The 14,561-nt window shown below is 27.4% G+C and overlaps 1 protein-coding gene across 1 annotated transcript in view; it reads left to right on the top strand.

The window, feature by feature from the left end:
• LOC113375968 (sodium/potassium-transporting ATPase subunit beta-1-like) overlaps window positions 1-14,561 on the top strand; it is a 43,819-nt gene that overhangs the window by 12,416 nt on the left and 16,842 nt on the right. The window contains exon 2 of the mRNA XM_026615905.1: window positions 11,668-11,796. Coding sequence (XP_026471690.1) covers window positions 11,668-11,796 — 129 coding nt within the window. The remainder of the gene's footprint in view (window positions 1-11,667; window positions 11,797-14,561) is intronic.

The raw sequence follows: 14,561 nt of genomic DNA on the forward strand, positions 1-14,561 counted from the left end.
ATGCTATGTCTACAAAACTATTATGTATCTCATCAAATCTAAATTAAGGCAACAAAATAAAATCAAATACTCTTAACGTCGATACGTTTAATCCACATTTAAATGAATATAATATAAAATAAAATATAATATAAAAAGTTTATACAAGAAAAATTATTAAAATAATAAAAATATTTTTAAATATATATTTGGCAATTAATTGTAACACATATAGTTTGTATAATTCCATAGCAAAAAACTGTAATAAAATTGCACATTATAACAAAAAGCAATTATGTACAACTTACAGTGTATGCTCAATAACATATACCAATTTCTAAATTATGATATGAATTTTAAGAAAAATTACGCGTGAATAAATTTTTATGATAAATCATTTCAAATATTTAAAGTAGGGGATCCTGGGTCTTATTGTAACAGTTTTTCTGAATTTAATATATCTTGAGATCCGCTGAATATATTTTTACGAAATAAATCACAAATATTGTTAGACATTATCAAAGATTGATAATTTTGAAACGAAATATGATGCATAAAATTTAGTCGATAATAATAACGCACACCGAAATTTTATGATAGAGCAAATTTATATTACCTGTCGAAAATGACGGACCTGCACAATTCTGTATATAGCGTCATCCTGCGGGACAGTAGCTATGACAATATTATGCAGGACGATTTGCATGTCCAATCGAGATAAAAATATTTAAATATCGTTTAAGATCCGATTGAAATTCGCTTCTTACTAATTTCCCCTGTTACAGATAGCTCCTAGCTCCTCTACAATAGTTATTTTTCAATTTAATATAACTTTATGTCCTCAGAATATATGTAAGTTTAATTCAAATTCAAAGGGCATTTTCTGCTATTTATCTCATTTTAATAATGATAATAATATTAATGCTGTGTTTTGTTTTACAAAATATGTTGTTTAAACAGAAAGCTTGTAGCACAGGACTAATTATTTCCCATCGAATAAGATGAACAATGTAATGTAATGATGTGCAATCTATGTTTTTTTTTCTGACAAATATTTCCTTCATTGACTTAATTGAATGATCGATAATTTAGCTCTTTTACCAAGTTCTGTGTAATATATTTTTTTTATTTAATTTATTCTTAATTTTTTTATTTTTTTATGATTGTGTTTTAGTATTATTAGGAGATATTTACAGCTTACATTTATAATGAAATTCTTGATTAAAATCTTCTCTTCCGTTTTTTGTACTAGATTTATCATCGAGATATTAGCTTGCAGGTTCGAGGAATATATATATATATATATATATATATATATATATATATATATATATGAGCTAGAGATCTTGTAGGTTTAGTTATGATATAATTGTATCGTCAAAAAATGTACCAACTAGTGGTATATGGCATCGTGTCTTAAGGCAAATTGCTGGAACAAAAAGACGATTTTTTTTTTAAAACTTTGAAAGAAAAAGATTTTTAATAAATTTTAAATTTTTGAAAAAAATTGACTTTTTTGAAAAAAAGTTTTTTTCCATTTTGGAAACTTTGAAATTTTCTTCAAAGCAACAATTGCACTGCTTTAGATGCATAAAAACAAAATATCGAAGCGTAAGCGCCGCGTCGCCGTCTAAAGGACAAACAATCTTGCGGAACCCATAGAAATGAAAACAAAATTGATCCATATTATAAAAATCTCCATAAAATATCTGATAATTTGATGTGGATATGTCTAATGATCATTTTTGACCGCCAAATGGCATTTTTTTATATTTTTTCAGAACTTCGAAACTGATAGACATGCCTTCTCAAATTTTTTTTCAGTTTTTCAATTTGTAAATACAAGTAAAATGTTGTTTGAATTATTAAAATCGGACGTTCCGTTCTTTTAAAAACGGAGTTATCGTTTTTCGCACTTTTTGCCCTTTATCTTTGGAACGGCTTAACCTGCCTTTGCTAAAAACTAATCAGCGATTCTCCTTATCAATACAAATCGAATGTTTTTTGAATTATTCAATTTCGATCGGTTGCACGAATAGCCATAATGTTTCTTAAACACTTCTGAATTGTTAAGCGTTTTCTCCAAAATACTTAGCTTGAATACAATTTTAAGCTAAAGAAGTATGAGCTTTAGCTACAGAAGTCATATAATAAAATTTGTCATATCAGTGTATAAAAACTATATCCGCTGATAGGCACCATTAGGAACTGTGTTCCATTCTGTCTAATCGATTTTATTTACAGTTTTGACTAGCAATTTAGAATTTAGTAATTCTAATTAAACTAATAACAGGACAAAACCCAACGCTTAACCTATTAATCGGATAGATAGGATAGATTTCTGTTGTTTCAATTTCTCTAATAAAGATGATACATTCTTAATTGGATGCATCAATGCCGAGAAAAAGCTGTTTTCATACGGAAACATTTATAGATGTATATTTACAAATGAAAACTGATATCACTACTATTTAATATTGAGCAAGGCTAAAGCTCTTACTACTGGGACATGAGAAACCCTGAATTTGAGCTAAATTTACATTGGAAATTATAGATATCGCATAAAAATACAATAAGTTTACAAACTAAGTATGGTCGAAAAATTAGAAAAGATCTATAATTTTAGTCAACATTAGAATAAAATCAAAAGAAAGTTTTCCAATCCTGTGCGATAATATATAATTTTGAAAACCGCATAAAAATATTTTAATAAAAAAAATCAAAGTGATAAAAACATCTTTAGACCATCTAGTCAGGTCTGACATACTTGGTGGTCTGCCTGAATTAATGATTTCACATACCAAAATCATGCAGAAAATTATATGTTTAAGGAAGATAAATAAATTTATCACGAATTAATATATTTCAATTATTAATTAAGGCACATTGTCGAACTTATTAAGACGTTCAGGTCATCTTAACTGGCACATTAATCAAAATTGAAATGGAATCCTTGAGCAGAAAATCATGGCAAATTAAAACGGCAAACACGATTTTTAACACATTTTACCTGTATTGAGTAGGTTTCATGTAACTACTGAAACGTAAATAAATGTCTAGATATGTAGCAGAGTTAATTAGCGGTTTATTTATGTATTATTTGTTTTGTAAATGTCGTATTACCTAGGCGAATAGTGAAGATGTTCATTATATTTTGCGTTGTATGAAGAGGAAAATTATATTAGCTGCATATGTTTGTAAACATATACTAGAATGATATTATTAAAAAATACTTAACAGCTTAATGATTAACAGAATATACTATAAACGATCAAGTAGTGTGAAGTAAAATACAGTAAAGTTCTTTGTTGATGCCGAAATGACAGGTAATACCTTAGAATCGAATTTTCTTAAATGAAAATATGGTTTATTTTGTAACAATGAAAATTTGTTGTTAGTATTGTTGATTAGTTCATTAGTGTGTTGTTCTCATGTAAATTTCATCATATTTTAAAAGCAATCAAAAGCATTGTTGTTCTTGATGGGCATTTAAAAATTGATACTCCAAGACTACCTATGGGGCATGCATAGGTAATCTTGGAGTATCAGTTTTATAATTAATGTATCGAATCTTATAATTTTCTGTCCTAACATTGTTAATATTACATGATTCATATAATGATTTCTATAATCATTACATTAAAAATTAAAGTAGTTTTCACATTAAATTAAAAATTAAACTAGCTGTAAGTGGAATTCTATCTTGAGGCAATTATGGCATCGTGCCTTAAGGCAAATTGCTGGAACTTCCCGCACCGTAACGAAATGTTTGAGGAATACTGAATGTTTTCAAATAGATTATTATAAATATTGTAACATTGTGTAATATTTATAAGAATTATATAAACCGAATTGCAGAGTTGAAATTATTTCTAAAGTATATTAGAACTATAGTCAGAATTAAAAATAAAATCTGTAATATTTTCGATATACAAAATACCAAAAAAAAAAAAAAAAAATTTTTTTTTTCAAAATCAATTATTTTGTTAAGACAAGCAGAAAGTTCTTTGAATCATTTAAATCGGACGCTTAGTTTTCTCAAAAACTGCCATTTTTTACATATTTAGCTCCGTATCTTCGAAACGGCTGGGCCTGCCTTTGCCAAAAACTAATAAAAACTTCTCCCAATCGTTACTAATTGAATGTTTTTTAGATGATTCAAATCGGATACTCCGTTCGCTCAAAAAATCGATTTTAATTTTCTGCACTCTTTGCTCCGTATCTCCGAAACGGCTGGACCTGCCTTTGCCAAAAACTAATCAGCTCTTTTCCCAATCAATAGGAATCGAATGTTTTCTGAGCCATTCAAATCGGTTGATCCGTGCGCCCTAAAACGTGACTGGAAATTTGTATCCACACATACATACACACACACACACACACACACATCCATTTTTTCTGAGGTATGCCAAAACGTTCAGAAACCTTCAAAACGTCGAGAAATGTAAAAATTTTCTATTCCGATTTTCGGCCCATTACAATAACTTACCCTACGGGAAGTTAATAACTATTGTACCAAATACATATGTACTAATAACTACTAAAGATAATCCATTAGTAAACCTTTGTATAATTTGAAATATATAGTTTCAAATATAGCGCCAAGAAAGTTAATACAATTGCAAAAAGTTAAATTTGCAACCGGAAAATGTTATTCTTATTTTATTTATTATTTATTATTTATTTATTAATTTTACAAGCCGTCGGTATAATAATATTATAATAAGGTTAAAGTCAATATTTTATAGGTTTAATATAATTTAATTAATTATTAGTTATTTTATTACTTATTTATTTATCATTTATTTTATTTACTATAAACTTATTTATATTTTTGACTTGCATATTATCGCAATAAATATACAATTTGTCACCTTATCAAATATGAATCGTTTGGTTAAAAAAAAAACAAATTTATAATATTTCCAAGATCTTACTTTAAGTTAAAATAGTTTTAAAATAAAAAAAAACTAGAATAACACTTGACATACGTTTTTTCTATAGAATATATATATATATATATATATATATATACATACATACATACATATACATATATATAGACATAGCCATTATTTGGATATAAATGGGTGCTCTGTGAAGGGCTCACAATCAATTTAATGGCGCTAATAATTAAATTGAATTCGGTTACAGAAATGAGCTAATTTAAAAAAAAAATAGCTTTTTGTACTATCATTTGTGTTTTTTGTGTTTATCGTTTTATATACCGTATTACTAATTTCTTTTTAGAAGTAATCAGAACTCAATATTTTTTTAAGCTTTTGTGATGATCCTTATAATAGCTTATTGTAAAAAGCTTTTCAATGTCTTTTTAAATATAATATGATTTCTCTAATACTGATTATGTGTTTTTAATTTTAATAAAAACTGGCAAAATATCTCGATTCTAATTTGTAAACATATTTTAGTTGCTAACAATATAATTGTAACGATGTAGCTAATAAGTAAAATTTAATATTAAAATATGTAATTAACGACCTATATATCACTAAATGTTATAATTGACCTTGTTACACTTAATAAATGCAATATGTCTATTTCATCAGTCTGTCTGTGTAATTTTCTTTGTTTATGAATGACTAAATAATATTCTTACTAGATAATAGAAATAGTAGGATAGAGCGGGGTTTAAAGATCCGCAGGTAAAAAGTTTCACCTCCAAGTCAAATACAAAATTTTAAAACTAATTTTCACTATTTGAAAGAAAAGAAAAAATACCTCGATCCACCTTAATTTTTACGACATCGCTGCCTGGAGGTTTTTTTCAACTTCCCGTCGGGTAAGTTATTGTAATCGTCCAAAAATCGACATTGAAATTTTACATTTTTTCACGTTTTGAAGGTTTCTGAATATTTTGGCATACCTCAGAAAAAATGTATGTGTGTGTGTCTGTGCCTGTGTGTGTGTGTGTATGTATAAAATTTTTATCCACGTTCTTGGACGCACGAATCAACCTATTTGAATGGTTCAAAAAATATTTGATTCCTATTGATAGGGAGATATGCTGATTAGTTTTTGGCAAAGGCAGGTCCAGCCATTTCGGAGATACAGAGCAAAGAATGCAGAAAATAAAAATCGAGTTTATGAGAGATCGGATCATCGGATTTAAATGATTTGAAAAGCATTCAATTCGTAATGACGGGGAGAAGTGGAGATTAATTTTTGGCCGAAGCAGGTCCAGCGGTTTCGGAGATACAGAGCTAAATGTGCAAAAAATTGCAGTTTTTGAGAGAACTAAGCGTCCGATTTGAATGATTCAAAGAACTTTCTGCTAGTTTAAACAAAATAATTGCTTTTGGGAAAAAAAAATGTTTCAATTTTTTTTTTTAAATATTTTTTTTTGTATATCGAAAATATTCAGATTTTATTTGTAATTCTGACTTAAGGTCTGATATACTTTAAACAAATATTTTCAACTTTGCAATTCAGTTTATATAATTATTATAAATATTAGACAATGTTACAGTATATATTTATAAATATCTATTTGAAAACATTCAATATTCCTCGAACATTTCGTTACGGTACGGAAAGTTCCAGCAAATTGTCTTAAGGCACGATGCCATACACACCACTAGTTTGGTTTTAAACACCTTTATTTAGTTTATGATAAGTAAATGATTTTTAAGTATATTTTATAAAATTGTTTTATAAGATGCATTATTAATTCGAAGTTAGATTCAACAAATTTTTTATATAACCTGTATAATAGCTTACATATACGTGAGGTTAAAAGGACCAACTAAACCTTTACACTAGCAAAGGTGTAAACAACAAGAAAATAGTAAATAAAAAAGTAAATTAAGTTAAAACTATCTATATATTTTCACAAGAGATACATTGAAGTAATATTTGTAGATTACATGTTAGTTGTATATTAAATATTCCGTAAAATTGTTTCAAAAATACTTTGGGTGCGTTTACCCCCAAACTGTCCAGGAGAGACTTTTTAGACAAAATAGTAAAAAAGGTTTCTATAACTAGGAACTAATTAGAAATTTTACTGAATATATAATTATATATAATTCGATAGTTTTTTGTTTTATACATGTTGTGTGTTATATAATTTACTTGGTTAGACAGTATAATTACTGAAAATCAAATTGGATCATTGTCCACCATCTTAGTTAAAGCGATTTCTGAAGTTCTGTATATAATGAATTAATTGTGTATGATATATTGTCACAACATAAATGAATAGGGAGGGGGTGACTATGTACACTTTATGTATTCGTGTATCAATTCCTACACATTCGTATCAATATACTTTTGTATTAATATTATTATGACAGAACGAGTAGATATATTTAATATTGAACCAAAAATGAAGCCATTCTCCATATCCATTATCCATAATTCATTTAGCCTATGAGTTTACTTTCTAGAGTGACCTCATTTGCCGATCCCCTAAGCTATTGGTTTCTCGCTGTTAAACGTTTACTACGGGGGTTGATACTAATAACAGCGGGCACCAGTTGATTAATGAATAACTCTTTATAGAATCACCTATTAAATGAACACTTTTTATAGCTCTTTCATTTATCGTTTCCGAGATGATCAAAAAATTCATCATGTCAAGAGTAATAACAATTTACTACAGAAATGACAATGTTGTCGAAATTAGAAATGAAAGCAATATTGTCAGAAATAATTATCATTATACAAATTTTGTGCGGAAAATGTATCATTCAAATTGATCGAGAAATAATTATTTTCTATAGCGGATAATGTTTACTTTCGGAATAATTGATGATATTTTAATAATGGTTTTTGTTGTTCATTGAATATAATTTAATGTTTTTTCAATATCCAAGATTGGTGTGCCAACGGTTTCTCAAAACCTTAGCAATAAAAATATAATTATATTTTTAACTTCCCGTAGGGTAAGTTATTGTAATGGGCCGGAAATCGAAATTGAAAATTTTTACATTTCTCGACGATTTGAAGGTTTCTGAACATTTTGGCATATCTTAGAAAAAATGGATGTGTGTGTGTGTATGTATGTATGGATACAATTTTTCGTCCAAGTTTTCGGGCGCACGGATCAACCGATTTAAATGGTTCAAAAAACATTCGATTGCTATTGATAGAGAGATGTGCTAATTAGTTTTTGGCAAAGGCAGGTTAGGCAGATAAAGAGCAAAGAGTGCAAAAAATATAAATCGAGTTTTTGAGAGAACGGAGCATCCGATTTGAATGATCTAAAAAACATTCAAGTAGTAATGATTGGAAGAAGTGGTTATTAGTTTTTGGAGAAGGCAGGCTTAGCCATTTCGGAGATACAGAGCTAAATGTTTAACTTTGCAATTCAGTTTATATAATTCTTATAAATATTAGACAATGTTACAATATTTATAATAATCTATTTGAAAACATTCAATATTTCTCGAACATTTCGTTACGGTACGGGAAGTTCCAGCAATTTGCCTTAAGACACGATGCCATACACCCCACTAGTTATCAATATATTTTGACTTGAATATAATATTTATTAGGTTATCGAAATTGTGAGATTGATATAAAAATTTCGCGTTTTTGAAAAAAAAATATAAATATACTAGTCAAGAAGGTTGCACACGTACTCGACAATCTTTGAGAATGTCAATAACTATGGAATTTTGTCACTTATTTAAAAATTTCAACAAGCTATTCAAAAACAATTATTATTTTTGTTCAGAGATGTAGAGTCCTTTCGTTTGTTAAAAACGTTGTCGCTATGTAATTCGATAAACAACCCTTCCACCAACCCTAATTTAAATAAATTTTTTTCGAAGTATAAGATTTTAGGGTTGACTAAGTCTATGTCATGGTTTAAATTATTAATATATTTTGTAATCATGGTTTTAATTGTTTTCATTTTTTTTAAACTATTTTGGGGTTGATGCAGGAGTTTCCTCAGATTTTGACTTGTTTCGCCTATGTAAATAAATTCACAGTCTGAGCATTTTATCTGATGAATAAAGTTTCTGAGGCGGTCTGAATTAAATTTTGATTTCACTTGAGTAAAAATAGAGTTAAGGGTTGTATCAAAATTACATACCAACAATAGTCCATAGAGTTGAAAAAGAAATCCACGAAAAATAAATTTCTTTTATGAATGGCAAAAGCAAATAACACCGGTGTATGATTCTTAGTTCAAATGGTTCTTATGGTCCATTTGGTAATATATAGATATACACATACTTTTGCATTCAAAATATAGCCATGTAAAAAGTGATTAAATTTATAAAACAAAATATCGACTGTACAATCTAAGGAGTAAAGAGTTTCGTTATTATTACAACGAGCCTTACTGGACATAACATTTATGCACATCATTGTAATTTGAATAAATTATTTCTTACTAAGTCTCCCATAAAATCGATGCTCTTTAAAATAATTATAAGATACGACTATAAAAATTTCAATTCTTATTTTAAATTTATAATAATTGAAAAGAAAAAAGTGGTAGAAAATGCTACCACTATATTTATGAAATAGTAATTGAATAAAAGGGAGATGAATTGAAAACCAAGTAAATGTTTTTTAAATAAAATAATTTGTAGTTAATAAAATAATTATATTAGCTTCTGTTATAAAACCTTCCACTATATTTAATAAAAACTACATTTTCTCTTAAAATAACAAGATTTTTATAACTGATTATAGTACAAAATTTAATTAATGATCAATAGTTTCATTTAATAAGAACTATATTGTGCCATCATATATTTACGGTTTTTATAGTCATACAAAACTTTTAGTAAATTTGTAGCTACTTTGCTCTAATTTTATTTCAATTATATGAGAGTTAACTGATTATAGTACAAAATTTAATTAATGATCAATAGTTTCATTTAATAAGAACTATATTGTGCCATCATATATTTACGGTTTTTATAGTCATACAAAACTTTTAGTAAATTTGTAGCTACTTTGCTATAATTTTATTTCAATTATATGAGAGTTAATCTGCAAATTTTTATCTAAGTGGGAAATTGATAAACTAATCCTTCTGGTTTAATATGGATTTGTAAAACGATAATAATATTAACAGCAAATTTAATTTCAGGTTTTTTCAGCAATTTATGATTGATTTGATAACGTAATAATAATTTACAGCGATTTAAAAAATTCTACACAACAATTGATAAGGAAATTAATTTATATTACTGTACAAATATGTATCACAATTACAAATTGGTCAGTCAACAATTTTTATTATGATAAACAGTTTCTCCATTTATTTAAAAAAAAAAATAAAAAAACAATTTTTAGAAGTCGGTGATACTTCGTTATCAATATCAATGAATGCAATTTTTTTGAAACTATCGACTTAAAAAAAACGTCCTTTAAAAAGAACTACTAAAGTGCCCAGGCATGTTTTATCAAAAGTTTCACACTAAAAAAGAAACGAGTAAAAAAGTAAAAATATTGTTTGTGACTGTTACTGGTGTGTTAGTTATTGCTACAGTTTTCATAGTTTGAATGAACAAAAATAATAAAAATTAACCACAATATCCGGAAAATTGTCACAGTCCGATCAAAGCTCTAGGTTGTACTTAAAAGCTCCTAATTTTTAAGCTGCATGGGTTTTTTTTTATAATTACAATCAGCACTGTCACCCCATTTCGGTTTTATGTTGAGTTCTGAGACACCCTTCACACATAAGTTATTAATGTATAAACAATAACATAGATCAATATAAATAATTATGTGAAAATGTAGAGTTGTTGTATACATTTTTTTGATCTATTATAAATTAATAGTACTAAGGTCAGGACAATTCCGGATTTCTATCTTGTGTCCCGGGTTTTCTAAAAGGCAATATTTGTCCCGTATTCAGATCTTTTGATCCGGACAGTCCCGGTTTTCAAAAATTAATAGGTACATTAAACAAGTGCTAATTTTATTCGAATTATAAAAAAAATTGAATAGAATTGTATACGAGACTTGAAAACGAGAAAACAGATAAAACATAGATAAAAAAAGTATTACATACAATTGAGTAATGAAGTTCTTACTGAAAGTCCGATTTAAAAAAAATTGATTCATATAAAAAAACGGATTTGTTAGTGTATCCTTAAATAGCATATGTTATTTTCATTAAAGCCAACACTCCCTCCTTTCCCGTCCCCGATTAACATAACTAAAAATTGCCGTGCCGGTTTTGACATAAGGGGTTACACCACTGTAGCAGTAAAAAAAACGTATGTTTTTGCCAATTTTTTCGGATGGAAGGAATAGTATTAATATTATGATATTAAAGATAGTTATTTATTGTACTTCGTTGTTTAATAATTAAATTGTTAAATTGATGTAGTTATTTTGCGTGCCGCGGATTTTGACGCGGCTCGCCGAAATGACTTTAGTACCGCCATTTTTAATTTTTTTCACAATTATATTTTATTTTGTTACTTTAAAGTACAATAAATAACTATCTCTAATTTCATGAATATAATACTTTTCTTTCCGTCCGAAAAAAATGGCAAAAACATACGTTTTTTTTATTGCTACAGTGGTGTAACCCCTTAAAAAAATATGGTCACCTTAATAGTACTTAAATTCAAAAATCATTTGGTTAATTGTGATATTATATTAATTATGATATTTCATTTAATTAATGCATAAAGTGCTAATATACATATTATGGTACGATAATTAATAAAATATTTCCTCAATCTACAGCTCGCGTAGCGCTATTTTACTTGGTATTCTACACAGTTTTGGCATCCCTATTCACAATATGCATGTACACAATGCTATCTACGATAGACAAGGAATACCCAAAATGGCAGCTTGAGGATTCAATAATAGGTATGTCTAATTAATACGTCTATTTATTTTACTACTAAAAATTTATATTGCATTTTACTATCCAGTGCACATTGTACTTTGAACATAACTATATGATATATAGTTATTCTATTTATTTCGTCGGTAAGTGATTAGAGCCCGCACCTTATAATCAGAAGTTTCTAGATTTGTTATAGATCACAATATAATACCAAGTGGATATCGTCCTTCGTGGACATAGTTGCATCATACAATCATATGCACACTATTAGACATAAGAGCTAATATATAAAAACCCCACACATAGGAGAAGGATGAACCGATGGGTTGCTTCTCATATCAATACCTTAGGTCATAAGTCATACACAAAAACAGCTTATAGAACAATAATAAAGAGTTCTGGTTGCTGTGGAAACAATAAAAAAAAAATTCTAGATTTGTTACTACTCTCAGACAGCATGCCTGATATTAACCAGTAGTGTCATCGGTTTTTGAAATTTAGATGAAAATGTTTTCAAGTAAAAATAGTCTTTCCCCGACATTGATGCATCAAATTAAAGATCATCAGCACCAGAAAAATTCTTGAACTAAATAACATCAATTATTGTTAGGCAGGTTCACTATAGCAGTTAATAGGACTTCAGGATAATAATTATTAAATTAATTACTTTCTAATAATAATTAAAAAACCATTCATTTAAACAATACGATCGTGAGCGTGCTTTTGTTCATGACGCGACTGAATGTTTGTTGTATATTTCATCAGATTACTATAAATGAGTTTGTTGGTCTCAATAAAAATGTACTTTGCACTGATAGAGAAAATGCAATTTGTTAACACATTAGCAATTAACTGAAATCGCAGTTAAATATATTCATTCTTTATGAAATATTCTATTTTATTAATTCATGTTACTGTTAAATTTGTGAAATTTACAACTTTTCTAAATAAAGAAATTGTTTACTTGCAATTGTATCATAATAATTTTAAACACCATCTTGAATTACTATTAACTTTAAATAATACTATTTCAATACACCTTGTTAAAATAATATTTAGTTTACTCAACTTTTTGTATCACTTCAATTGTTTGAGACAATTTTGTATAGGATATTCTACACAGGCTGCACCGGCATAAAAATTTGAACATTTCATTTAAAACATTGTTATCTGATAAAATACTACAATAACTTCCATTAGTCTCATATAAAATACTTCGGTTATGTTTTTTCTCTGCGTAAGAGTGAAGTTAAAAAACTTTTTACCTGTAACTGATTTTCAAATTACAGACTAAAAAATTAGATGACGTTTGCTCTCATACATTATTCCTACGATGGATAAATATATAAAGCAGAAGTTTTGGTGGAAAGATGTTAGATGTTCTTTATTTATTTATCTATGAGTATTTCATCTGCTTACAATAATTTTTGTCAAAAAGTTGATAACTTTTTCATTTTTAAATGGCACTTTGGATTTCCATTTTAGATTAATGTACTTTATCTCTTGTTGCAATGTGTGTTTATTTTTTGAATAATTTTGACAAGACAATAAATTTTTAAAAAGTTAATGATGGTCAATCCGAAAATTTAAAATGAGTAAATAGCAAATAATCTAGACAAACAACGCATATTTCTTGTTTAACGTAGCAAAGTTTTATCTATTTTCGCAATGATTCATAAAATAATGTATATTTAATATACCTTACTGATCTTACATGTCTGATGTGTTTTATATTTAATAGATTTCCCAAATTTTACATATAAAATTGAAGTATAAGACTTTACTTAAGTTATCCCACAATATACAAAAACAGATTTATATAGGTTTTTGTTCATGTGCATTTGTGCATTTATTTAAAAATTAAATAAGTAAAGAAGTTTGAAAGAATTGATGTTATAAATGAAATAGAAAAGCAGTTGATTTTTTTTTATAAGTTGCAGATAAGAACTCAAAATAAAATATACATTATTTAGATTCATAATGTTGACTCTATTATAATTAAGAAAAATATTTTGAGTTTTGGTGTGGAATGTGTAAAAGTGCTTAACTTAATCGAGTAAATTAATAACGACTTACAATACTTGACATATGTCTTTTAGATTTAAAGTAATGCACTAAATATATTAAACATTTATGTTATTTAGAAGTTAAAGTTCTGATCTAGTGAAAGTAATACATAAATATCAGTGGAATAGAACAAACTCAATTATATTGCAATTAAATACACGATCAATTAATTTTAGGTGAAATTATTAGGTGAATATACGTCAATCATTTATTCGAAACATATCTGTTTATAGTGTTAATTGCTTAGTGTTCAAAAATATTGAAACTAAATAAATATTTATTTAACTCTGACGTTGTTGCATATTTTTAGATATCAGTATTCTAGCCTCGATTACTCGACACTCTTAAATATATGAAACACACCACGAAGATAAAACAATATATTCCGATTAATGGGAAAACTTACCCAAATTGCATAAAATAATATTATAACAGATTTGAAAACCCAAAGTATTTAAGGTGTATCTGTGACATACGACAAAGATTTAAATGCATTTAATGTGAATGGCAATTCAATTAGCGTATTCAACTAGTATTTTAAACAAATAAAGCGTTTATATATATTTGTTGTCTCATTAGTTATATGTATAAGGTTTAGTTCATTTATAAGAATTGGAAACATGGACATGTATAAGTTAGAAGTCAATAATATTTATTATGGGTCGCAATCCGTTTCAAAATTTAGTGCCGATATCTAAAAAGCAGGCAATAAAAACAT

This window comes from Ctenocephalides felis, unplaced genomic scaffold, assembly GCF_003426905.1.
Source record: "Ctenocephalides felis isolate EL2017-DRISC unplaced genomic scaffold, ASM342690v1 CF-g0.4_SCAFFOLD_01886, whole genome shotgun sequence".
Lineage (NCBI taxonomy): Eukaryota > Metazoa > Arthropoda > Insecta > Siphonaptera > Pulicidae > Ctenocephalides > Ctenocephalides felis.